The sequence below is a fragment of the Rhinoderma darwinii genome, chromosome 3 (genome assembly GCF_050947455.1).
Source record: "Rhinoderma darwinii isolate aRhiDar2 chromosome 3, aRhiDar2.hap1, whole genome shotgun sequence".
In the NCBI taxonomy this organism is placed as follows: domain Eukaryota; kingdom Metazoa; phylum Chordata; class Amphibia; order Anura; family Rhinodermatidae; genus Rhinoderma; species Rhinoderma darwinii.
The window spans coordinates 46,093,138-46,119,200 of NC_134689.1; the positions used below are offsets into that span (position 1 = coordinate 46,093,138).

The window sequence follows — 26,063 nt, forward strand, 5'->3', positions numbered from 1 at the left end:
GAATGTCAGATACGGGTCCCACCTCTGGGTCCCACACCTATCTCTAAATGGGGCCCCCCTAAACCCCGTTCTAGCTTTTTGTGCCCACGCTGACTCTCGATCACTTACTGATTATGTGGTCGGGAAATACGGAAACCGCTGAGCTAAGCTGTTTCCGTAACTCCCATAGAACTGAATAGTAGTTACGGAGCTGCGTAGCTCAGCGTGTTCTGTGGTTTCCATAAACCCCGACCATGTAATCAATAACTGGTCCGGAGTCAGCGTGAGCACAAAAAAAAACGACCGGGAATTAGGGACCCCATTCAAGAGATAGATGCGGGTCCCATCTCTGGGACTAGCACCCATCTGACTTTTTATGATGTCCCGTGGATATGTCATAAATGTCCTTTGTGGGAAAACCCCTTTAATGATGCAGACCTTTATTCCTAGGCAACGAAAGATGCTGGGCAGATCTCCGGGCTCAATGTTTTGAGAGTTATTAATGAACCAACCGCTGCTGCTCTTGCTTATGGCTTGGATAAATCGGACGATAAAGTGTAAGTTAGTTTTATATTTACACTTGGAGACTTTATTTGATAAATTGAACTGCTTTTCAGACGCAGAAATGACTGCGCCAAAATCTGCAACGCGTGAATCCACGCTTCGAATTCATCTATTTTATGATTCGGATAAAACAAGTATATTAACTTTGTAGACTAATGTGTGTGTAGCTATCCAGTTCATAGATATATAATCTTTAATCCGTGTATATGTACTTCTAGTATTGCAGTCTATGATCTTGGAGGTGGTACTTTTGATATTTCTGTCCTGGAAATTCAGAAAGGAGTGTTTGAAGTGAAATCAACCAATGGTGACACTTTCCTTGGCGGTGAAGATTTTGACCAAGCTTTGTTGGAACATATTGTAAAGCAGTTCAAGAGAGAGGTTGGTAGTTTTTGGAAGTCACATCCCCTAAGGCCCCATGCACACGACCGTAGATTTCATCCGCAATTTCGGACCCATTAATTTCTATTAGCCACAGACACCTTCCCGTATATTTGCGGGAAGGTGTCGGACCGTTGAAAACCTCCTCAAAAGATGGGATAAGTCCTATCTTTTGCTTTTTTATCGACTGCTCATCTACTTTTATATGGGAGCACAGGCAGAAAATGCGGGTGGCTGTCCGCTGCCGGCTGTGCTCATAATCGCGGACCGTGGTTATGGACAGAGCCGTGTTCATGAGGCCTTATTTACGGTGAAATGCTATGGGTGCTGCTGTTTGAATGTTGATTGTGTATACTCTGCAGATCACACAGCCTTTATTAGAAGCTAGTTGTGTCTTGCATTATGCTGCTTCACGGGCTGTTTATTATTTTATTCATATGGACCGTATTTTAAACCTCACAAAAACCCCACTGCCCCTTTGTTATGCTAATTAGTGGGGTTGCCAGAGGTCAGACTGACTTACAGGGTAGTTACCTATAGGTGGCACTAAAGACAATTTTTGTCCTTCTGGAGGACCCCATTTGACATGTTAAAGCGTAGATGACTGTAAAAGCGAGCTGCGTCCCTGTTTTCTTTTGTTTTGGAAAGCCTACAGCTAAAGCAGTAGTTGATGATTTTAAATTTATTTTTTTTAACTACTGAATTTGAACTTGTTAATTTTTCTTTTCTAATCTTCTGTCCCCTTCCACTGGCAGACTGGTGTAGATTTATTGAAAGACAACATGGCTCTACAAAGAGTCCGAGAAGCTGCTGAAAAGGCAAAATGTGAGCTGTCGTCCTCTGTGCAGGTAGGTTTATTTTAAAGGCACACTAAACATTGAAAAGAGAAAAAAAAGAGCAACAAACACAATGTCATTATGTTTATTTGTCCTGTCCTATATCACAATTTCCAAACTCAAAAAAGAATGCTAAGCCGTGTATACTACTCTTAGGAGGCAGCCATGTGCATGTTACCCAGGAAGTCTAGGTGGAGTGGCTGGGTTTGGGCTGCATGCTTTTGTCTAAACTGTGATCGCCGCCATTTTGTTGGAGGGAATCTCTGAAGTTAGTAGTAAATGAATGCAATTCCATTACTTGTAGTACACACACAGTGGTACCACTAGCAACACACGCACTCTGGTAGCCGTGCACACACTTCCTGCTTTCCTATATCGTTGCAGATTTGCCTTTTAGGATCATGGGAAAGCTTGGTAACAAGCAATGTCAGAGTTCAAGTGTAAATGTGTAGCACTACACAACGAAGAAAATTTGATGTATAATCACCACATATAGTTGGACCGACTGCCGTTCAGGTTCCTGGGAAAGCTTTGTAACAAACCATATATCAGGGACTGCTAAATATTAAATCTCTAAGTAAATCTCTTCGCTCCTAAAGCAAGCTGTAGCTAGGCAGATTTGCCTCTCAGCAACCTGGAAAGTTTGGTAAGTACAATGTAAGGGTTTGTTCATAAGTGGCATTTCCTCTGTAGACGTGTTTTTTTTTTTGTGTTTTTTTTTCTAATTAAATTGGAGGAAAATCCTTCTAGAGTTTTTCCACAAGCGCTGAAAAAAAAGCATATAACCACAGTTGCCACACAAGAGAAAACCACAAACCTAAACCTCACCTATTCCATGTGTAATCCTTGACTTGGAGCTGCACTGATCAGGATCCTTCAGCTTTGTCTATCTAATTGCATCCAGTATAGTCAATGGCGACTGAGCCCCGCTTCTTTACAGAACTTGCTTTAGCACTGATTCAATGCTGAGAATGGGGTTTACCTGCCACTGGCTGTTTCCAAAAGTCCCTTTAGAAAAGAATGGAGAGAGACCATTCTCCGTCCATTGTCTGCCTGGTGAGTTGGAGAACCCTTGTTCCTGACATCGGAGCGTTTCGTAGAGCTGGGACCCGCATCTACCAGGTGTTTATGGCATATATGCCAAGTGTCTGAGATGGGAATAACCTTTTAACCATTTCTGCCCCCCTTTAAAAGAAAAAGAAAAAAGGTTTCCAGGCTAATGCATATTAAAGGAGACAAAATTTGCACATCAGCATTACTTGCATATAGATTCTCTGATGGTCACATGCCCCGTTGCATCGTTATCGCCAGTCACGTGATGATCTCAACCACGCCTCTTCATTGGTAGTCAGTGGTAATGTCCAACTGTCCCCCACAGCTCCAATCTAAACACTTCCCCCAGTGGTTGGTGCGTCATACCATGATGTGGCCAAATACATGGAGAGGGAGGGTTTCATCTGGATGAAATAGGCAGGCCATGAAAGTTAGTGTCCTCCCATAGAAAACCGTGGATATGTGACTGGTGCGGATAACGGCAGAATGTTTTGTTAGTCTATATGTTAGTCACGCTGACTTACAGATTAAAGGTCCCAACATGTATTTGCCTAGAAAACCCATTTTAAATAACCCAAAAAAACAATGGATGGACCAGGCTCATGGCGGCTTGGGGGAAATCCACACTTCTTGCCAAGAAAAGTAATAGAACTACAAATGACTGCACTACATAGGTTTAATATATATTGTTTTTTTCCCCTTCCTTGTAGACTGATATAAATTTGCCATACCTTACCATGGATGCTTCTGGGCCAAAACACTTGAATATAAAGTTGACTCGTGCTCAGTTTGAGGGGATTGTGGGCGATCTAATTAAAAGAACTGTGGCACCAAGCCAGAAAGCTATGCAAGATGCTGAAGTCAGCAAGAGTGACATTGGAGAAGTGCTACTAGTTGGTGGAATGACTAGGATGCCAAAGGTAAAATACTGTATGTGTGGCATGAGGTTCTTGTTGCAGGCTCCTTGTTAATGTGCAGTGAAGCTTCTTCCTTGCGGGATATGTTTCTTACTCCACTTTTGTGATTTCTGTAGGTTCAGCAGACTGTACAAGACTTGTTTGGCCGTGCTCCAAGCAAAGCAGTTAATCCTGATGAAGCTGTTGCCATTGGAGCTGCTATTCAGGGTGGAGTGTTGGCTGGAGATGTTACAGATGTTCTGTTGCTGGATGTCACTCCTCTGTCTCTTGGAATTGAAACATTAGGTGGAGTCTTCACAAAGTTAATCGGCAGAAACACCACTATACCGACCAAGAAGAGTCAGGTAATCGGTTAGATACCTGTGAACGATTCTGGCATATCAGCAGTTTCATTGCTTGGATTTTGCTTTGTTAGTGTAGAACTGTATTATAGCATTGCATAAACATTTATTAATCTTTACCCATTATTAGTTGATCCCTTACCAATTGAGAATTTTTTAAGGACAGATCAATGACACATAATCCACATGGATTTTCAGAACCATACCCAGTATATGCCAGGGTGAGGCCACAGATGGTTATGTTGTGCCACAATTTAGCAAAACCAGTGCAAATTCTAGTCTTAAACTAGCTTAATTTCTGCTCACAGATGCACAGGGTAGGGATGAGGCATTTATTACTTCCCTGCATTCCCTCTTTTTGGAGGGGTTGCCCCAACTGTTTTTCTTTGTTTTTGTTTTTTTTTTTCTTGGGAAGCTGCAAGGAGTCACACGTTTCCTGTGCCGAAATATAGTATTACAAAGGGCCTATTAAAATGAATGGGTGACGATTTAATACATGATCACACCTAGCCTAGGGCTGAAGCGGTTTTCAGAACAGGGAGACCACCTCCCAGGAGCAAGTTCTCTAATAGGATAAAAAATAAAAGTGAACCTTCATATTTGCTGTTTACTTTTTTTTTTTTTTTGTAGTTACATGTAATACATGGTCTGTATTCAATTTCTTTTCTAGGTTTTCTCCACTGCTGCTGATGGACAGACCCAGGTAGAAATTAAAGTCTGCCAAGGTGAACGAGAAATGGCCTCTGATAATAAAATTCTTGGACAGTTCACACTAGTAAGTCAACAAGATTAAATTCATCTTCTCTGTTAAAAGGTACATGTTTTGGGGGAAGTGGCAACATTTTATACTCGGGGTTTAAGAAACACAACTGCTTAAAAAAAAATAATGTATTTTAAAATGTTATATTTTTCTTAGGTAGGAATTCCACCAGCGCCACGTGGTGTTCCTCAGATAGAAGTTACTTTTGACATAGATGCCAATGGAATTGTGCATGTATCTGCAAAAGACAAAGGAACTGGCCGCGAACAGCAAAGTAAGTTCATCTTCTTGGAAGTTGGGGAATCAAGTTGATTTTATATTCAGAATTTTATTTGTATTTTTTTTTCCCTCCTGGCATTCTAGTTTTGTTTGCATTTTGTTAGATTTTTTTTATTTTTATTAGTGCGTGCAGATATTGTTAAGTGTACCTATACTTTAATAAAACTTTTGACGTTTCAGAATTTTTGTTTGGCGGGGGTCCGAGCACTAAGACCAACTGGCTAAAATGACCCCCGCGATCAAATGTTCTGACATGTCAAAAGTTTTAAAGGAAATGTATCCTCTATATATATATATATATATATATTTATTTATTTATTTATTTATTTATTTTTTCCCCCTAACTAAAACCAGAGCCATGTGCTTTACAACAGCCACATGAACCATCGGAACCTGTGAACAGGAGGGGACCCATTGATTTCTATAGGAGAGAATTCTAGGCATGCTCTGTGACCTGTGCAGAGGTCATAGTACAGAAAGGGAGGGGAACTGTGTCCACCTATTGTGAATGGTGGGTGCTGTGTTATCGTGATTAGAGATGTTAAGGGGTTTTACACTTGCAGAATATCGTGCAGACGAGCGTTCATAGAACGCTTGTGTGAACGGGAGCGATCATCAGATGAAAGAGCAAACGCTCAATCATCTGCTTGTCGTATCGTTTTAAAGTAAAATATCGTTGTCGGCAGCACAAGTCGCTGCCGACATGAGGGATGGGGACGAGCGATCGGAGTAACGACCGCTCGTCCCCCATCCATAGCTCCTGTCACACAGAGCTATCGAGCGCCGATCAACGAGGTCTTGTTGCTCGGCTGCACCGGACTCTTATTGGCCGGTGTAAAAGGGCCTGTACCTTAAATCCTGTCTGTGACAATCGAATGACTGCTGAGAAGTTGATCTCTACAGAGCAGCAAAATATCTCTCTAGCTTGATCTCTCTCGAAACACACCAAAAATTCTTAAATACGTTTAACATAAAAACTTTAAACAAAATAGTTTTAGTTTCTGATGACACATTCCCTATAAATATAAAAAGCTGCAACCAGTTTACATAAAGCAGGTGCCAAGTTGCCACTTTTCTTTAGTCATTTCTATTTAAAGCATCAATACTTACTGGGCTTCAGTGATTGACATTGGGGGAGAGTTTATGGTCTTGCATGAATTTTAGTTTACATTTTTCAAAATCTCTCAAACCCGATTTATTTATTTTTTTGTAGTTGTTATCCAGTCTTCAGGTGGCCTTAGCAAGGATGATATTGAAAATATGGTCAAAAATGCTGAAAAGTATGCAGAAGAAGATAGAAGGCGAAAGGCAAGTATTGAAATTCTGTTGTGTAGCTAAATGGGGTTTGGTGTAAAAGCATAATTGCTATATAAAGAAGTCCTCCAACCTTCCAATACTTTTTTTTTTTTTTTCAGTTTTCAAGATATTAGTTTGCAGTCCGTGAATGAGAACACGTTTTTTACATTCACAAGCTGCAAACATCGCTATTCCTGCTCTTCGCTGAAAAGTGTATATACAATTTGTATTCAGTCTCGCAATGCTTTGAGATAAACTGCCTGGGCCCCAGACTGGTACATTGTAGTAAACTGAGATTTGTGCAGCTGATTTTTTTTTTATCTCACAGAGCATTGCTTAGACTTGATACAAATTGTATTAGAGTAGGACTAAGGGCCGGTTCACATCAGTGTTGGCTTTCCGTTCAGGGGTTCCGTTGGAGATTTCCATCGGGTGAACGCCTCAACAGAAAGTCGAACAGAAACCTTAGCTTTCGTTTGCATCACCATCTGATTTCTCTGTTATGACCTTTCTTTACTGCTAATCCCACTAATGTTAGCAATAGTCCGAACTTCTACTGCCACGGTACATGTATTGGTCATAAGAATGGTGTTTCACTGTCACTTACTGTCCTAATGGGACTTACCCCTGCGGATATATAGGTCGCGGGCAGCATCTTTCTCAAACCTAAAGACACCCAGGTAACATAACCTCAAGGCTCTCATTGCTGCCATGTACTTCTTACATATGAGTGACAACAACCAGTGACCTTCACCTCATAACTCCACGTAAAACACCTCCGATTCGAATTTGCAGACCCGTGGCATATTTACATACGTTAGTTACAATCCTCAGACAATATAACAATCGGTTCACTGTCTAGTCCTGTAAATCATCCTGTTCTTCTTTTGCCTTCTGCTTTTCACTGACTGTTGCCCTTAGGGTAACCCACACAACTGTGGAGTCAGACTGTACGGTGGTGTCCAGTGGATCTATTACCGCCCCCCCCCCCCCCCCCCTCCTGGTCACTTATTAAGGCACTTGAATGCTGCTGACAAGTTCTCCCAGGTCTTTGGCCTTTACTTTGACAATTGCTGATGTCATCAGGACTTTGTTTGGTGGTTCTCCTCTGTCCTCTACCTCCGGCAAGGTCATGTGAGAGGACTGAAACGTAGCTTGTTATTGGACAAGGAATAATAAACAACATCTTTATTTGAAATCAACCTTTGGAGTGCTGCGATCGTTTTTGCATATATGTATAGGACCGTATGGATTGAGGTCAGGAGCGCATAGGACCCGCCATTTCACTACGGAGTACTACTTTTTTCTACATATATATATATATTGCACAGACTTTTCTACTCTAAAACCTTTCTTTTCACAACAAAGATATATTTTCAAATGGGAATCTACTTGCCCTGAGAAGTTATACTTTTACTCAATCCTAATACTGACACATGTCCCCAATAGTCCAATGCTAAGGCATGCTGATCCAGAACTTTACATAAAACGTAACCTCCGTATTTAATATTCCCACAACACTTCTTGAATACCGTTATCAAACAAACTAACTTTGGGACCGCATCTACAGCTGCTGATATCTTAGTCATTGTACAAACACCAATTCAATACTTGGGAGAAAAACCTCTTCCCCTGTTAATTACACACTGACCATTTTCTTGGCTGTGTTCTTTGCAGTGGGGAAAATACTGGCCAGGCTTCAGGCCACCCTGAGAACAGGTCTACACGTACGAGCACATGTTCATGCACATCTACCTCGAGTAGTTGTATGTTCTGCATTCGCTGGAACGGGTAATCTGGCCAGGGTGCACTTCTCATAGGTAAAACGGCAAAGGTACCCATGTCATGCCGTGCGCACATCATTCAGGCTGCTACAAACCTAGTGGTGGCATTATTGAATCCAGAGACAAGACCATTTTCTGTTACCTGGCTGCACATACTCTTTTTGCCAGGTGTTTCATCTCTTGCAGTCTACTGGCTTACCCGATGATCCAACAAAGTTCCTACTGCCAATGTGCCCATAATCGTGGGTGATGCCAAAAGCGTACCTAGAGTCCGTGTAAATTTTGGCAGTCTTGCCTTTTGCCGGGTTACAAGCCTCTGTGAGCGCCTCCAGCTCCGCTTCTTGAGACAAACAAGGTGGCGAGTGGTTTCTGGATAATTTACCTCGTATCCGGTCTTGTACATACTATATTTGAAGTCTATCTACACTACAAATTTACATTGGAAACCCATGTTGCATATAGATAAACTTATTTCAATAGAGTGGATTCCAATTTATTCTCAAAAATAAAAACCAAATGTAACCTAGAACACTTGAGAAACCCACCCCCATCAGGTCCTATAGATACCTGATTAATACCACAACAACAAAAATACTTTTACTAAAATTTGGCATAAAATTAACAATTGGGCATTTCTCACCTCCTTCCCAACTAAATCGAAGTGACGTCACCTCGGCCTCCTGTGCAGATTTGCTGGAGGAGTGATCTGTTAAACAATACGTATGGACTGCAGCACCGCATACCTAGTGCCATATCTGCCGTTCTGAAAAGATCTACACCGAAAAACACAAATCTGGGTTGCTCTCCAAGGTTGAGCAGCTCTTTATTACACACACATAAATATTCATCTGTATTCTCCATGCTAGAGTGACTACATTTAAAGAGGCTCTGTCACCAGAATATAAGTGCCCTATCTCCTACATAATCTGATCGGCGCTGTAATGTAGATAACGGTGGTTTTTATTTTGAAAAACTCATTTTTTTAGCAAGTTATGAGCAATTTTAGATTTATGCTAATTAGTTTCTTAATATCCAACTGGGCTTGTTTTTTACTTTTTACCAACTGGTCGTTGTACAGATGAGTGTATGACGCTGACCAATCAGTGACCAATCAGCCTCATACACTTCTCATTGCTCCAGCCCATTGTTAGGGGGGATTCACACGAACGCGATTTGCGTCCGTGCAACGCGCGTGGGTTTCATGCGGGTCGCACGGACCTATGCAAGTCTATGGGGCAGTGCAGACTGTCCGTGAGATTTGCGCAGTGGGAGTCCGCTGCGTAAAACTCACGACATGTTCTATATTTCGTCGTTTTTTTTCACGCACCCATTGAAGTAATGGGTGCGTGCAAATCACGTGCACCACACAGAATCACTTCCGTGGGACGTGCGTGATTTGCGCAACAGCAGTAAAATTATGAATGTAAACAAAAGCACCACGTGCTTTTCTGTTTACAAACATCCAAACTGAGTGTCATAATGATGGCGGCTGCGCGAAAACCATGCAGCCGCGGTTCCATATGAACATGACGCACGGAGCTGTCACGATGCTGCCACGCGCGCAAAACGCAGGGTTTTATGCGTGCGGGAAACGCTCACGTTCGTGTGAATCCGCCCTTACACTGATTGTGCAGTGAAAGAAGCTGGGCTGGAACAATGGGAAGTGTGACACTGATTGGTCAGCGTCATAAACTTCTCTTCACAACGCCCAGTTGGTAAAAAGTAAAAACACGTCCAGTTGGTCATTAAGAAACGAATTAGCATAAATCTAAAATTGCTCAAAAATGATTGATTTTCAAAATAAAAACCACTGCTGTTATCTACATTACAGCGCAGATCAGGTTTTGTAGGAGATGGGGCATGACATGGATGTCTCTGCCGTAAAGCAACATAACTTCATAATCTCAATGGCTCCTTCAGGCCACAAGATGGATTCCAATTATTCAAAATGTCATCTTTTAAACATTCGTAATCACTTTCACACTTATATTTTTTTTTAGTTCTACTAGGACAATTTGAAGCTTCAACAGTCGGATTTATTTTGTAATACATTGCACTACCTATGTAGTGCAATGTATTAGATCTGTCATTCACTGACGGCAAGCCGATTTAGACTCCCTCTGTGCGTTGCCTTATCTGCTTCTGTAATACCAGACCAGCAGGCCATTGTTAGGCCTCCTGTTGTCATAGCCGCAATTGGCAGGCCTGCGATCGCATACAGGGCTGCCAATTTTGCTACCAACCGCTAAGCTGCAGCAATCTCTTTCGATTGCTTCATCTAAGCGGTTAATGGCAGGGATCGGAGCTAGCTCCAGTCCCTGCCATTACAGGAGGGCGTCAGCTGTATCATACAGCTGATGACACTGGCTACGCTTCTGAGCCTGCGCCATCTTGCTGTCTGCTACGAAGCCTTTTAGGCCCTGCCTCCGGGCGGGATTTGGATGTCTTCTGGACTAGGCAGACCGGGAGGCCAGCATTAGACATCCAGTCGCCATTGCAGCCCCCTGCATGCCGATTACTTTGTTGCTGGGGTGGCAATTGGCTACAAACCCCTTTAAATGCAGCGATTGCTTTTGACCGCTGCACGTAAGGGGTTAATGGCAGGGATCGGAGCTAACTTCGGTCCCCACCATTACAGCAGGGTGTTAGCTGTAACATGCAGCTGACACCTGGGGGCGATGGCACTGGCTCAGGTTCTTCATGTCGCACGGATACCACAAATTGCAGGGAGCAAAGGCTATCTATATGACAAATGTCGGGAAGAGGTTAAATCTGACAAATCTAAAACTTTGCTTCCAACAGGATGGATAAACATGTTAACAGCCTTACCAGCACAGTGGGTGGCCAGAAGCAACGCTATGCAGGGGAAAAACTATAAAGGTGGTGCAGTCTAAGGGCTGCAAAGCCCCCAATGATACGGAAGTGATGGCATATATCCTAGCATTCTGTTGTCATTTACTGTGTTGGGGAAACCGATTTTCACTTCATAATTGGAAGCCGTTAATGTTGATTTACCTAGGCTTTTTTGCTTTATAGGAACGTGTTGAAGCGGTTAACAACGCTGAAGGTATTATCCATGACACCGAATCCAAAATGGAGGAGTTTAAGAGTCAGCTGCCAGAAGATGAGGTTTGCGTTTATAACAATTTTGTTTTTTTTTGTTTTTCACCATTTTATTGTAAATAAAAACTAAAATAAGTTATTTATTCCATCCTATCATTTTATTTTTTCAGTGCAACAAGCTTAGAGAAGAGATAAGCAAAGTGAAAGAGCTGTTGGCAAGAAAAGATGCAGAAACTGGAGAAAGCATCAAGCAGGCCGCATCCTCACTACAACAAGCTTCACTGAAGTTATTTGAACTTGCATACAAAAAGGTAATAATCCTGTCTTGTGAATAGTCCTTGATTCATCTCGTGTATCCCCATTTTTTTATTTTGATTGTCACTGGCAACAACATTTTAAGGTATGTGCACACCCATAAAAGTATGCAGCATATTCAACCTAGAACCTGCAGGGAATTCCGGCCTAAACACCACACTAATATTGTGGTGCAGACGGGGCTGGGAGATAGATCAAATGAATCCTTTGAGGCCTCTGACTATTCTGTGTTTAGATTGAATCTGTCGAATAATGGCGCCGATGGGCCAAGCTACAGGCCTAGTCTCCGCCCTGCCGCCTCGTTGCTCACTTCCGACGTTTACTTGTGAGTGAGGAGAGAGGAGACCGGGTACAGGATGTAACAATTCTGTTTCCTCCCACCTTCTGTGGCTTCCTGACGTAATGCTCCGCAGTACTGGCACAGCATATGTCAGTACTGCATCTATTAGTCTTCCATTGTCTGGCTGCTTATGGAGTTATAGGCTTCCAGCTGAGGGAATGGGGGGGGGGGGGGGATTGAAAACGGATTGGTGGGCAGGGTTAGAGAGGACAGGCTGGCTATTTGTATATAAGGGAATGAGAGGCAGGTCTAATTCTTTCAGCCTTTTTACAGGCTTTGAGTGGCTATATGAGTTGTCCTTTAGAGCCCCAGCTTAGCTAAAATGGCGGCCTTTTTAAGCATTTGTTTGTGCACCAACACACACTAATCTGTACCCTCACTGTATCCCTGTTGCACCTCACCACCTAATACTTTGCAGTTCCTGCTGCCAGAATACATTCTCCTCCGGTTAGCTTAAACTTAAAGGGATTTTCCCATGAGGGACATTTATGACCTATACACAGGATAAGTTATAAATGTCAGGTGCGGGTCCCACCTCTGGGACCCGCACCGATCTCTAGAATGGGGCCCCTAAACCCCATTCTACCTCTTAGTGTGTCGGCTGATTTCTGACCATGAAGGTGAAAACCGCTTAGGTCGCTGAGCTACGATGTTTTCGTAAGCCCCATAGAACTGAATGGTAGTGACAAACGGCGTAGTTTGCATGCTACGCTGCTTCCGTAACCTCTATTCACTACTATGGGAGTTACGGAAACGGCGTAGCGTAGGGAGTGGCCGGGAGTCAGTGATAGACAAAGCTAGAACGGGGTTTAGGGGGCACCTTTCTAGAGATAGGAGCAGGTCCCAGAGGTGGGACCCGCATCTATCTGACATATGCTGTGGACATGTCATAAATGTCCCTCGTGGGAAAACCCCTTTTGAAAGGCATTTTTAATTTTTTATAATAACCTGGTTAGTCAGTGTGATTGCAATTTTATAATCGTTATTAAAAATTTGTTTTTACTTTTTGAGATGCAGCTGCTCTGTAATCTCTCTACAGAGCAGCTGTATCGTTGGCAAAGACTGGTCCAGTTGGACCTGACTGGTTCAGTGAAAGCGGGCCTTGTGTGTCTGACACGCAGTATCCACCTGTAATGTAGAACATTTAAGTTCATCATTTAGATGTAATAGATTACAGGTGGATCCTTCGCGTCAACCCGATTTGACTGAACCCATCCGTAACGTGGACCTGACTGGAGCAGGATTTAGTTCTAGATACAGCTTCTCTGTATAGAGAATACAAAGCAGCTGTATTTCAAAAAGTAAAACAATTTTTTAATAAAAATGAATTCTAGGGTTGTACTAATCACATTGACCAGTTTATTAAAAAATAATAATGCATTTTAAAGGTTTACATAGGCTTTAACCCCTTAATGACCGCCGATGAGCCTTTTCACGGCGGTCATTAGTGGGCTTTATTCTGGTGCAATAGCTTTTCTACGGCGCTGCATCAGAATAAAGTAAACCGAGCAGGAAGCCGTGAAATCTCCCTGCTCTTAGCTGCCAGGGGTAGCTACGGGTTGGGGGCGTCCCTGCTCGAATATGTGAGATCGATATGCGTATCGATCTCACGCGTTTAACCCCTCAGATGCGGTGCTCAATAGCGTGCACTAGGGATGCACGATGCATCGAAACTTCGATAATGTTTCGATACCCTGCATTCCCAAACTGTTCGATACCGTTATTTCATGTATTTCGATACATAGCTGCGCCGCCGCACAGCTCAGTATAGTAACACATGAATGTATGAGAGCGGGGCTGCGGCTGTGTGATGCAGTCACTGCCCCGCTCCTGAGTCCTGATAACAAGTGCGTGGGGTCAGGATGATGCGATGCGGCCAGCGCTACACTAATGAGCGGTGGCACTGAAGACCGAACATGGCGGGCGCGCTGCAAAACATCCCCATGTTCTGTCCTCCGTGCCTGAACCGCCGCTCATTAGTGCTGAGCCGGCCGCATCCCCTCATGCTGACTGCACGCGCACTTATGTGCGGGGCAATGGCTGTATTACACAGCCGCAAGCCCCGCTCTATAACGGTGGAGATCAGAGAAACCTCATCTCCGCCGTTATTCCCGTGAGTGCTGCGATCACAGCGGACTGCAGCATTCAAGATGAAAGTGAGCAGGGGGGGGTGCCCCTTGGATCGAGTCACAGGAATTCCTGAGACGCGATTAAGGGCCATACCATATATGGGCAGACAGCCCAGGGTCCATTTAAGGACCCCAGGGCTGTCCTACCATATTTCCTGTTAGGACATACTTAGTACACAGGCAGTTGTTAGGACATAACTATCAGTACACAGGCTAATGTACTGTAATATAGATATATGCCAGTACATTAAAGTGTAAAAAATAAAGTAAAAACCTAAAGTAATAAATTTTAAAAAAAATACACATACACCTTGTTTACAATAAACATTAAAATAAGTCTCAATACATAAAATATACACACATTCAGTATTGGCGCAACCGTAATAACCTGCACAACAATTTTTTTGCATCATTTATGATGTGTACGCTGTAAAAAATAAAAAAACTGCTGTCTATCACTTATTGTGGGGCACAAAGTGTGATGAATTTAACCTCCATGTGCCTCACATTAATAGTAATTAACCCCATCATGTACTTTACATATTAACCCATTATAACTGAGAAACATGATTGGGTTAATTACTATTAATGTGAGGCACGTGGAGGTTAAATTAATCTTCACAATATGCGCCTCACATCAGAAAATGTACGAACTTTTTTTTTTTTTTTTTTAATTACTGTTGGCAAAGCATCGAATTGGTATTGAAATCGCAATACTAAACGAAGTATCGGTATCCAAGTCCAAATTCTGGTATCGTGACCCCTAGCGTGCACCGCATCTGAGTGGTTTTGGAGAGAGGGTGGGAGCTCCCTCTCTCCCCCACCGACACCCGGCGATAAGATCGCAGAGTGTCTGTGCCTCCGATGGCAGCCGGGGGCCTAATAAAGGCCGCCAGTCTGCCTGTAGTGAATTGTTAAACAAAAGAAGTCTCACAGGACACAACAATATAAGGGTGGGATATAGAATCTCAACCACCCACAATATTTCGGAGATACGAACTCCAGACAATAATATATAAACTAGAGAAAAGAGTCCAAAGTATCCAAATATTTAAGAAAGTACAAAATCTTTATTGATCAACACATAAGAATCTAAAATACAATATTCACTAGATCAACAATGAAAATACATTTGATAAGAATTGAATACAGATAATGCATGACATAGATAGAGGTTCAGTGCTGTATGATCTAAAGAGATCACTCTTAGAAACGTACTCATATAGGTGGACATATGTCAGAACAGAAAGAAAGAGGAGAAAAAAGTGAGAGTAAGGTATAAGTCACAATTCACGTCTAATGAGCATAAAGAGTGTCCTAGTTTTCAATGAAGTCTGACAAAATCAGTCAAATGCTTACCCATATTCAGTGGCGTAGTGGTATGACCCAGTAGATAAAGTGGTGCCCCAACGCGCGTTTCGCTTCAGAAGCGATACGCAAAACACGCGTTGGGGCACCACTGTCATGCATTACCTGTATTCAATTCTTATCAAATGTATTTTCATTGTTGATCTAGTTAATATTGTATTTTAGATTCTTATGTGTATATTGTGGGTGGTTGAGATTCTATATCCCATTTTCAAATGAAAATGTTAAAAAAAAAAAAGTACACATTTGGTATCACCGCGTTCGTAAAGACCCAAACTATAAAATTATAATATTATTTTTCCCGCACGGTGAACAGCACAAAAAAAATTATAAAAAAAACAATGTCAGAATCACTATTTTTTTTTTTTTGATCAATCCTCAAAAATATAGAATAAAAAGTGATCAAAAAGTCGCATGTACCCTAAAATAGTACCAATAAAAACGACAACCCGTCCCGCAAAAAACAAGCCCTTACACAGCTTTTTGGACTGAAATAAAAAAGTTATGGCTCTCAGAATATGGTGACACAAAAAATACATAATTTTATCAAAGTGATTTTATTGCGCAAATGGCACAAAACATAAAAAAATCTATATACATCTGGTATCGCCGTAATCGTATCGACCCGCAGAATAAAGTAAAATGTCATTTATAGTGCAAGGTGCAAAGTGTAAAAAGAAAGACAAAAAACATTGTCCAAATTTGTGTTTTTGTCACTTTGCTTGCCAAAAAAATCTAAGTGATAAAAATCACAAGTACCCTAAAATGGTACCAATGAAAACTACAGATTGTCCCGCAACAAATAAGCCCTCACACGGCTCCGGTGAAGAAAAAATAAAAAAAGTTCTGGCTCTCAGAATATCGCGACAAATTGTGCAGTGTCCAAAAGCTGATCAGATCGGGCGACATTGGCCACATATCTGCGGATTATTATTTATTTACCGAATTATTATACCCTCTTATTATGTCCTGATGTACTCTGCCCAATTTACATATACCCCCACATCATAAACTGAAATACCAGCTAAACCCCAAACAGAACAGTTACCAAGAAAAATATGCGCTCCAAATGGCGCTCTCTCCCTTCTGAGCCCCACAGCGTGCCCAAACACCAGCTTACGTCCACATATATGATATTTTATATCCGGGAGAACCCGCTCAACATTATGAGGTATTTGTCTTCAGTGGCACAAACTGGGCACAACATATTGTGCGTTAAAATGACATATCAGTGAAAAATTGAAATTTTCACTTTGCACCATCCCCTGCGCATTAACGCCTTCGTGCACCACGACTTAATAGCATGTCGTGGTGCGGGGGGGTGTTATATGGAGCGGGCTCATGCGCTGCGCCCGCGCCATATTCTGCAGGTGTCCGCTGTGTATTACAGCTGACACCCGGGACTAATGGACAGGAACAGCGATCGCGCTGTTACAGGAGCCTGTAAAAATGATATTCTACTGCAATACATTAGTACTGCAGTGTATTGTACCAGCGACCTAATGATCGCTCGTTCCAGTCCCCTAAAGGGACGTTTGGGAGGTTTCCACTGTTTTGGTACCTCAGGGGCTTTGCAAATGTGACATGACACCCGAGAACCATTCCAGCTAAATTTGAGCTCCAAAAGCCAAATATTGTTCCTTCCCTTCGGAGTCTTGCCGTGGGTCCCAACAGCAGTTTATTACCACATATGGCGTATTGCTGTAATCAGGACAAATTGCTTTACAAGTTTTGGGGTGATTTTTTTTTTTTTTTTTCTTCTTTTCATTGTAAAAATTAAACATTTCTATGTTTTTTCAGAAAAAAGTAGATTTTCATTTTCACAGCCTAATTCCACTAGATTCAGCTAAAAAACTGTGGGGTCAAAATGCGAACTATACCCCTAGAAACATTCCTTGAGGGGTGTAGTCTACAAAATGGGGTCACTTTTGGGGGGTTTCCACCGTTTTTCTCCCTCCAGGGCGTTGCAAACGCGACATGGCACTGAAAACCAATCCAGCAAAATCTGCGCTTCAAAATCCAAATGGCGCTCCTTCTCTTCTGAGCTCTGCCGTGGGTCCAAACAGCAGTTTAGTACCACATATGGGGTATTGCTGTAATCGGGAGAAGTAGCTTTATAGGTTTTGGGGTGCTTTTTATTCTTTATTCCTTGCAAATATCATTTTTTTTATATATATTTTTTCAGAAAAAAAGTCGATTTTCACTTTCACAGGCAAACTCCAATAAATATAGCAGAAGACCTGTGGGGGTCAAGATGCTAACTATACCCCTAGATAAATTCCTTGAGGGGTGCAGTTTCCAAAACAGTGTCACTTTTGAGGGATTTCCACTGTTTTGGCACCACGAGACCTCTTCAAACCCGACATGGTGCATAAAATATATTCTAAAAAAAGGCCCCAAAATCCACTAGGTGCTCCTTTGCTTCTGAGGCCTGTGTTTCAGTCCATTTTCACACTAGGGCCACATATGGGATATTTCTAAAAACTGCAGAATCTGGGCAATAAATATTGGGTTGCGTTTCTCAGGTAAAACCTTCTGTGTTACAGAAAAAAAGTATTACAAATGAATTGCAGCAAAAAAAATACAATTTGTCAATTTCCCCTCTACATTGCTTTAATTCCTGTGAAACGCCTAAAAGGTTAAACTTTCTGAATGCTGTTTTAAATACTTTGAGGGGTGCAGTTTTTAATATGGGGTTATTTATGGGGTCTATCTAGTACATAAGGCCCTCAAAGCAGCTTTAGAACTGAACTGGACCCTGTAAAAATCACCTTTTGACATTTTCTTGAACATGTGAGAAATTGCTGGTAAAGTACTAAGCCTTGTAACGTCCTAGAAAAATAAAATAATGTTAAAAACAACTATGCAAATATAAAGTAGACATATGGAATATGTTAACTAGTAACTATTTTGTGTGGTATTACTATCTGTTTTACAAGCAGATACATTTAAAATTAGAAAAATCATAATTTTTGCAAATTTTCTTAACATTTTGTTTTTCACAAATAAGCAATGAATTTATTGACCAAATTTTTCCACTAATATAAAGTACACTGTCACGAGAAAACAATCTCCGAATCGCTTGGATAGGCAAAAGCATTCTGGAGTTATTACCACATAAATTAACACATGTCAGATTAGAAAAAATGGGGCTGGTCCTGAAGGCCAAAATGAGCTCTGTCTTTAAAGGGTTAACCCTCACGGTGAACGCCGTAAAAAATGAAATAAACAATGGAAAAATTTCTGTTAATCCTGACTTAAAAAAAGAAATGTGATCAAAAAGTCGCATCTACTCTAAAATGGTACTAATAAAAACTACAAGTTGTCCCGCAAAATAAAAGATCCTCATACAACTGCATCGGCGGAACAATAAAATAGTTATAGCTCTTCAAATATGGAGACTCAAGAATAAATTATGAAAAGTGTTTAAACTGTGTAAGTAGTAAAACATACAAAATCTATACAAATTTGGTATCTTTGCAATCGTAACAACCCGTTAAATAAAGTTGTTGTTATTTATACCGCACGGTAACCGGCGTAGATTTAGGAATCAAAAAAGTGGCGAAATTTCAGGTTTTCTTCTATTCCCCCCTCTCCAAGAAAGGTTCATGAATAAATTAAATGTACCCCAAAATGGTGCTATTAAAAAGTACAACTTGTCCCGTAAAAAAAACAAGACCTTATACAGCTATGTCGACGCAAAAATGTGTTATAGGTCTTCGAATGCGACGATGGAAAAAACATAAAAAATGGCTTGGTCATTAGGGCCCAGAATGCAAGCAGGGGGAAGGGGTTAAATGGCAGTCTCTCTCTATTCTATTCTTTTGTTTTCATCCTTCACCTTCCGGTGCGTCTGCTGCTGTCTCACCCCAATAGTCACCTCACTGCCCCTGATGTAGCTCACCCACCCTCCAGGTGCCTTTCCACCTACCATGTCCTGTGCCTTGCAGCCCTGGTAATGCCTCCCTACCAGCCAGACATCTCCCTGCCAACTTGAGGTCACTGATGGCACATCTCCACGCCCCAGGTGCCTCACTGCACCTGACAGTGTCCTTCTATCCAACAGGATCTTCCCCAGCCGCCATAGGTGCAGATTTTCAGCCAAAATCTCTGCTGTGGGAAACAGTTGAGGAGGGAAAAAAGCCATTATAATACCTCAGTGACATTGCCATAGCGACACGTCCCTTTGTTCTCCTTGCAGCTCAGCCTCCTAGGATGATGCTGCAACCCATGTGACCGATACAGCCTGTGATTGGCTGCAGCAGTCACATGGAATGACATGTCTTATCAGGAGGTCATGCTGAACAGAGGGATGTGTTGATATGGCACCGCCCAGGGGGAGAAGTATAGACTTGTAATAAAATTCTAACTGTTTGCGGTTTTTTTCAGCGGAATCGCCGCTTTTCCAATGCAAAAAATGTGCAATTTGTTGCAGGTTTTAGCTCTCTGTTGAATTCAATAGAGAAACCCTGCAACAAAAGTGCAGCGAATCATCAAAATTGACATGCTGTGAATTAAAAAAAAAAAAAAAAACAAAACCTGCACTGCAAGTTAATCTACGAACGCTTTCTCAGTGGATTTTAAATTATTATTTAAAAAAAAAAATGTTTGGATGGTATTTGAACAAATGTTATCCACTCTGCTACTCTAATACTCTGCCGATTTTCTGCAGTGAAATCCGTAGCGAAAAATTCGCAGCTAATCTGCCAAGCGTGAACATACCCTTAGTAGTAAATGTGGTCTTAGTTCTCGCCTATATTTACTACATTAGTATTGTTTTACCGAAGACATTTTTGAGCTTTTATTTCCAGTAGATCCCTCTTGACTGCACCACAGGAGGTTGACCTCTACAGGGACAGGAAAACAGAGCGGTTAAAAGGCCCCTCCCACCACCCACTTGCCAGTGTTCTTCCTGTCTCTACAGGGTCAGGAGCAGAGCGAGATCGCTCCTGGAGAATTCGGGCAGGGGGCGAGATCGGAGAGTCCGCGTACTTTCCCTTCTATTCCCCCTATGTGCCTAGGCCAAATACCTCTCTAACAAGAGGTCCCTTAGCTCTCCAACCGAAGCACCTAGCTTAGGAATCCTAGGCTGGATTCCAGTAGCGTGCTGGTTCGGGATTCCCAAGTCCAGGCTTCAGCCGAGGGGCTGCAAGATCCATGCGGGGACAGGGAGCTCCATAGGTTTGGAGCGCCGGAAGTATCCTCGTCCGAAATTACGCCTGGCTACTTTCGGTCCGCGGCCATCTTGGAAGGCGGGAAATAAAAAAAACACCTATAAAGGGACCCACACAGAGGTATTAGCTCTAATACATACTTAACGGGGATTTTTATATACAGCCTTAAAGCTTATCTTTTGACTTGGATATTGGATTATTCGCGTGTTTGGTTGCACCTCGTTCTGATGGAATTCCAGATATGTCCCAGGGACATGTGAGTCTCACCCTTGGGGTAAGGGTTATGACTAAGTATGTAAGTAAACCTTGCTTTATCTGCCTTGGTCTCTGAGAGGAATCTTTATCCTAGAGAAAAAAACAGACCCTAAAAAGAAAACTTCTCTTTGATCCAGAAGACACGAAACCTTGGGATGAGATCCGAAAGTTTAATGTCCCAGTAACGAGGGTTGCTAAAAAAAAAAAAAGGCAATCCCCTTCGAAGATTACCCTCAGTTAGAGGTTTGGTCACCAGATTAAAAGTGCCCTATCACCTACATAATCTGATTGGCGCTGTAATGTAGTTAACAGCAGTGGTTTTTATTTTGAAAAACTATAATTTTCGACCGCAAGCTGATTAGGCTCCACCTCTGTGCAGGGTCTTATCTGTTTGCTGCTATGGCAACAGGAGGCCTAACAATGGCCTCCTGGTCTGCCATTACAGAATCGGCAGGCCTGCAATCGCATACAGGGCTGCCGATTTTGCTACCAACCGCTAAACTGCACGGTAAAAACACGCCCATTTGTCTCAAACTAATTAGCATAAATCTAAAATTGCTCATAACTTGCTCAAAAATGATCGGTTTTCAAAATAAAAACCAATGTTATCTACGTTACAGCGCCGATCAGATTATATAGGAGATAAGGCACTTATAATCTGGTGACAGAGCCTCTTTAAAGGACCCCATGGACCGGAAAGCAGACTGACTGCTGGAAAGAGCTTGGGAATCTTCATCCCCTTTAATTTCCACAAATATCGCTGCCACGTCTGTTGCAAGATCGATGTTTATTTGGTTAAAACAAATGGAAGCCCATTTATGATGAAAACGTCAAGAGAAGATATATTAGAATCTACCCTTACTAAATATTGCAACAGGATTCTTGGTAGATGCATCAGCCAAATCAATTCGATTTTATGCTAGGAATGGGGCTCTGTCAAATGCTGCTAGAAGAGAATTGTTGCTGAACATGTGGTCAAGAGACAAGAAATCTAAGAACAAGCTATGCTCCATGCCATTCACAGGATTCCTGATGTTTGGACCTCTGGAAAGCGCAACGTATAGGAAAAAGGGGTTTCCAGAAGTGAAACCTAAAGACTCCTCAGTTTCGTAAGTTTCGCCAACAGAGGGAAACCACTTTACAGAACTACAAAGGTTAAGGTAAAGGAAAATCGGGCCGCTGGAGTTACCCCAAGGGTGGAAGGGGTCGAAGCTATCTCCTCAACCCTAATAACTCATTCCAGCCCTCAAAGCAATGACGCCAGAAGTGTAGAGGGAAGACTCCTACATTTTTATACAAAGTGGTCCAGAGTAATCCAGAACCCTTGGGTTCTACAAATGATAGAAGAGGGGTACGAGATAGAAACTTCCCCAGTGGAATGGAGGAGAATTCTATTAACCAAGTACCAATCGATATCTCCATCAATTTCTCATCTTGGACATCCAGAAACTTTTTTTTACAATTAAAAGCGATTACTCCTGTATCCCACAACGGAAGGTTCAAGGGCCACTACTCAAAAATCTTCTTGGTCATAAAACCAAATGGTTCTTACAGGACTATCAACCTGAAAATATTGAACAAATGGGTGAAATCTCGCAGGTTCAAAATTGAGTCTAACAGATCGAATACTCCTCTAATAAGAGAAGAAGCCTCAATGTGTACGATAGTATGCATGCTTTAAATCTATCACATCCCTATCCACCCAGCTTACCAAAGATTCCTCATATTCGCGATTCAGGACCGTTCTTCACTTCCAATTTGTCTCCCCTGCAGCATTTCCTCTGCCCCAGAATAGTTACAAAAAATATGGCAGATTATGGAATTTTTAAGGAGTCAAAACATGGTAATCATCCTATACGTAGACTATATTTCCTGCTGACGGCACATACTCAGTCTATACTAAATAACCATCGGTTACGGGTTCTTTCCCCACTACAGGAATTGGGATGGATAACCAAGTTCGAAAAGTCAAGTCTTCCTCTTCAAAAACAGAAGATCTTCCTAGGAGTGCTGTTCGACTCCTCCCTCCAACATTCCTTCCTCGCAAGGGAGAAACAAATACTTCTACATGCCAAAGTGAGGAAGTTTTGTGGGAAAAACACCTGTTCCATAAGAGAAGGAATGCGGATGTTGGGTTTGATGACGTCTTGTATATAGTCTATTCCGTGGAGTCAATTCCACTCCTGACCCTTACAGAATTTAATCGTATCCTAGTGGGAACGGAAACGAGACTCCCTGAATTAAAAAAAGACCTGAATTTTCAGGGCACATGACCTACTCTGATAAAGATTATGTCCTCAAACTTCAGAGAACTAAAAGCCGTATGGGAAACTCCTAAAAGCTATGCCCATCATAAAAGGGATGCATGTAAGAATCTAATCTGATGGCAAAGAAAGGACACTGCTGTTATCCGAGGGAACAAGACATGCTCTTCTTCAAGCCCTCTCTGCACTAATCTTCAGTTAGGCAGAAGAAAATGTCCTATTGGTCTCTGCGGTCCACCTAAAAGGCTGAGAACCTAGAGAAAATAGACCAGGGGAATGGTCCCTGAACAAGGAATTTTTTCAGTCCCTAACTCAAAGTAGATCTATTCGCCATGAGAAACTCCCCAGGTAGATGCCGCCTTCTCCCTAAATCTCAGAACTCATTGGGAGTAGACTCATTATCCCAACCCTGGGACATGGATCTGGCCTATGCCTTTCCTCTAATACCAGTGGTGTTGGGGAAAATCCAGGAAGATTTGACAAATTATCATCATTCTTCCCTTTTGGCCAAAAAGAAACTTGTTTCCAATCCTAAAGTACCTGGCATTGGAAACCCTTACCATGCTCCCTGTCAAGAAGAACCTTCTTTCCCAAGGTCCCTTATTCTCTCAAGGAGTAGAAGCTCTGAAGTTGTCAGCTTGGATCCTGAAAGGCAGATCCTGAGGATCCACGGTCTGTCAGACGAGGTAGTTTCAACGATCTTACTAAGCCATAAAGAAGTTACCTCGAAAATCTATCAAATTTGGAAGAAATTCTGTTCCTGATATGGAGATCCTGGACCAGACCCCTTTCTTCCTAACATCGTGAAGATCCTAGATAATTTTTTTTTTGCCATATAGATTTAAAAAAAAAAAGGGCTTAGCCCTGGTACCTTTTTTAGAAGTGCAAATTTCCGCTCTAAGCAACTCTTAACACTCCCTTAGCTGAACATAGGTGAATCAGAAGATTCACTCAAGCAATTTCTAAATTGAAACCTTCCCTAAAGAAATCTGTACCTACCTGGGATTTAAATGTAGTTCTAATGGCTCTTTGCAATCCTCCCTTTTGAGCCTCTCGACTCCAAAAAAAATAACATGTATATTAACGCTAGAAGCTGCGATTTTAGTTGCAATTACATCAGCAAGAATGATTGGCGAAATCCAATCTCTTTTGGTCATCGAACCCTACCTAAAAATTCAAGAAAACCAGATTATTCTAAAACTAGACCCCCCCCCCCTTTTATTCCGAAAGCACCTACTACCTTACATAGAGACCAATAATTCTGCCTTCCTTTTTGTCCAGATCCAAAATACCAACAAGAAAAGTTCCATTGCCTGCATGTCAGGCGAACAATTCTTCATTATCTGGATAGAACCTCCTCTTGGGGAAAAGATAAAAATCTATTTGTCCTATATGGTGGAAAGAGCCTCAAAAGGCTCTCTAGCGAGATGGGTTAAATCTATCATACAAGAAGCCTACAAGTCCCAAGGGCTCTGTGCCCCCCAAGGCATAAAAGCTCATTCTATGAACGGTTTTGGCATCCTGGGCAGAAAGAAGAGAAGCCTCTATGGACCAAATCTGCCAAGCTGCCACCTGGTCAAGCCATCATACGTTTTGCAAACCTTCTAGGCTAGATGTTCTGTCTGATACAGATTTTAAGTTTTGGACGGAAAGTCCTCCAATCCGTAGTCCTGCTATTATAATTTGGTATTTCTCCTGTGGTGCTGTCATGAAGGATGTACTGGAAAGTAGGAATTATGCCTACCAGTAATTGTATTTCCAGGAATCCATCATCATGGCACCCTTACATTCCCTCCCTTTTATTGAAATTCTGATTTGTGCATTAACATGTCAGTTTTTATCCATAAAAATAAAATGGGGTCCTGGTGTAGTAGTTGAAAAACACTGGCAAGTGGGTGGTGGGAGGGGCCTTTTAACCTCTGTCTTCCTGTCCCTATAGAGGTCAATAGGGCAACCTCCTGTGGTGCTGTCATGATGGATTCCTGGAAATACTATTACCGGCAAGTCTACTTCCTGCTTTTTAGTCTATAAATGAATAAATAGTATGCAGGTGACTTTTTGTGTACAAGTAATTCTCGATTCCTGTAATTTTATAGTGTACATGTGTCAATTGCAGTTCTTTCACAATGGTCCGATATCTTCTGTAGTCTGTGTAAACCGACTAAGGTAGTGCCTTGAAGAGCAGACATGTGATAATTGTGAAATGTATTTCTAACTGTTTTTAATTCTTAATATTTTTATTTTTTACAGATGGCATCCGAGAGGGAGAGTTCTGGAACTAGTGAGCAGAAAGATGAGCAGAAAGAAGACAAGCAGTAAAGGAATAGTACAAGTTAAATAGTGGGGAGCTTGGGAGCCAATTTCCATAGGGATATCCTGAGCAGATATGTTCAAATGTCAAATGTTCTACTGTGTTTTGGCAGTACTCTTTATATAATTTCTTTACTGTATTGATTTATTTGTATGTCCATATATTTTTTTGTTTTAAATCCCCCATCCATCCCTGTTTTTGCTTGAACTATATGCATCTTAAGCCTATGTAGACCTTTTTTATTATATTTCCTTCCCGTATCTTGGCTCAACAATCCTGTTTTATACTGTATAGAAGTTTGGGAGTCTATTGTACATTTCACATTAATGCCTCATATTTGAGGCAGTATTGTGCATGTCAAACTTAAGTTATGCTAAATCAGAATACAAATAAAATACTGGCTTAACAGTGTCTGTGGTAGAATACTTGTTTTCATCTAAAAAAATGCATCTATTAAATTACACATGCATTGTATGTTGGGTGTGGTCCCCCCCTATATTTATTTCTCGTTTGTTATGTTAGGGGACAGACTGTGGGTATAAGTGTCACACCTCCTAGTAGCAACAGCAAAGAACAATTGTGGCCCCTTCTATCACTCAATATACCCTGCCCACAGACCATGAGCTGTTTCAGCTGCAGCAGGGTTTTGTTTTT

The 26,063-nt window shown here is 41.8% G+C and overlaps 1 protein-coding gene across 1 annotated transcript in view; it reads left to right on the forward strand.

Moving 5' to 3' along the window:
* Nucleotides 1–25,820, forward strand: part of HSPA9 (heat shock protein family A (Hsp70) member 9) — a 70,174-nt gene extending 44,354 nt beyond the window's left edge. The window contains exons 7-17 of the mRNA XM_075856328.1: nucleotides 430–536; nucleotides 762–924; nucleotides 1,680–1,772; nucleotides 3,524–3,733; nucleotides 3,847–4,074; nucleotides 4,742–4,846; nucleotides 4,988–5,105; nucleotides 6,324–6,418; nucleotides 11,227–11,319; nucleotides 11,424–11,564; nucleotides 25,349–25,820. Of these exons, the coding sequence (XP_075712443.1) occupies nucleotides 430–536; nucleotides 762–924; nucleotides 1,680–1,772; nucleotides 3,524–3,733; nucleotides 3,847–4,074; nucleotides 4,742–4,846; nucleotides 4,988–5,105; nucleotides 6,324–6,418; nucleotides 11,227–11,319; nucleotides 11,424–11,564; nucleotides 25,349–25,417 (1,422 nt within the window). The 3' untranslated portion in view covers nucleotides 25,418–25,820. The remainder of the gene's footprint in view (nucleotides 1–429; nucleotides 537–761; nucleotides 925–1,679; nucleotides 1,773–3,523; nucleotides 3,734–3,846; nucleotides 4,075–4,741; nucleotides 4,847–4,987; nucleotides 5,106–6,323; nucleotides 6,419–11,226; nucleotides 11,320–11,423; nucleotides 11,565–25,348) is intronic.
* The last annotated feature ends 243 nt before the right edge of the window (nucleotides 25,821–26,063 follow it).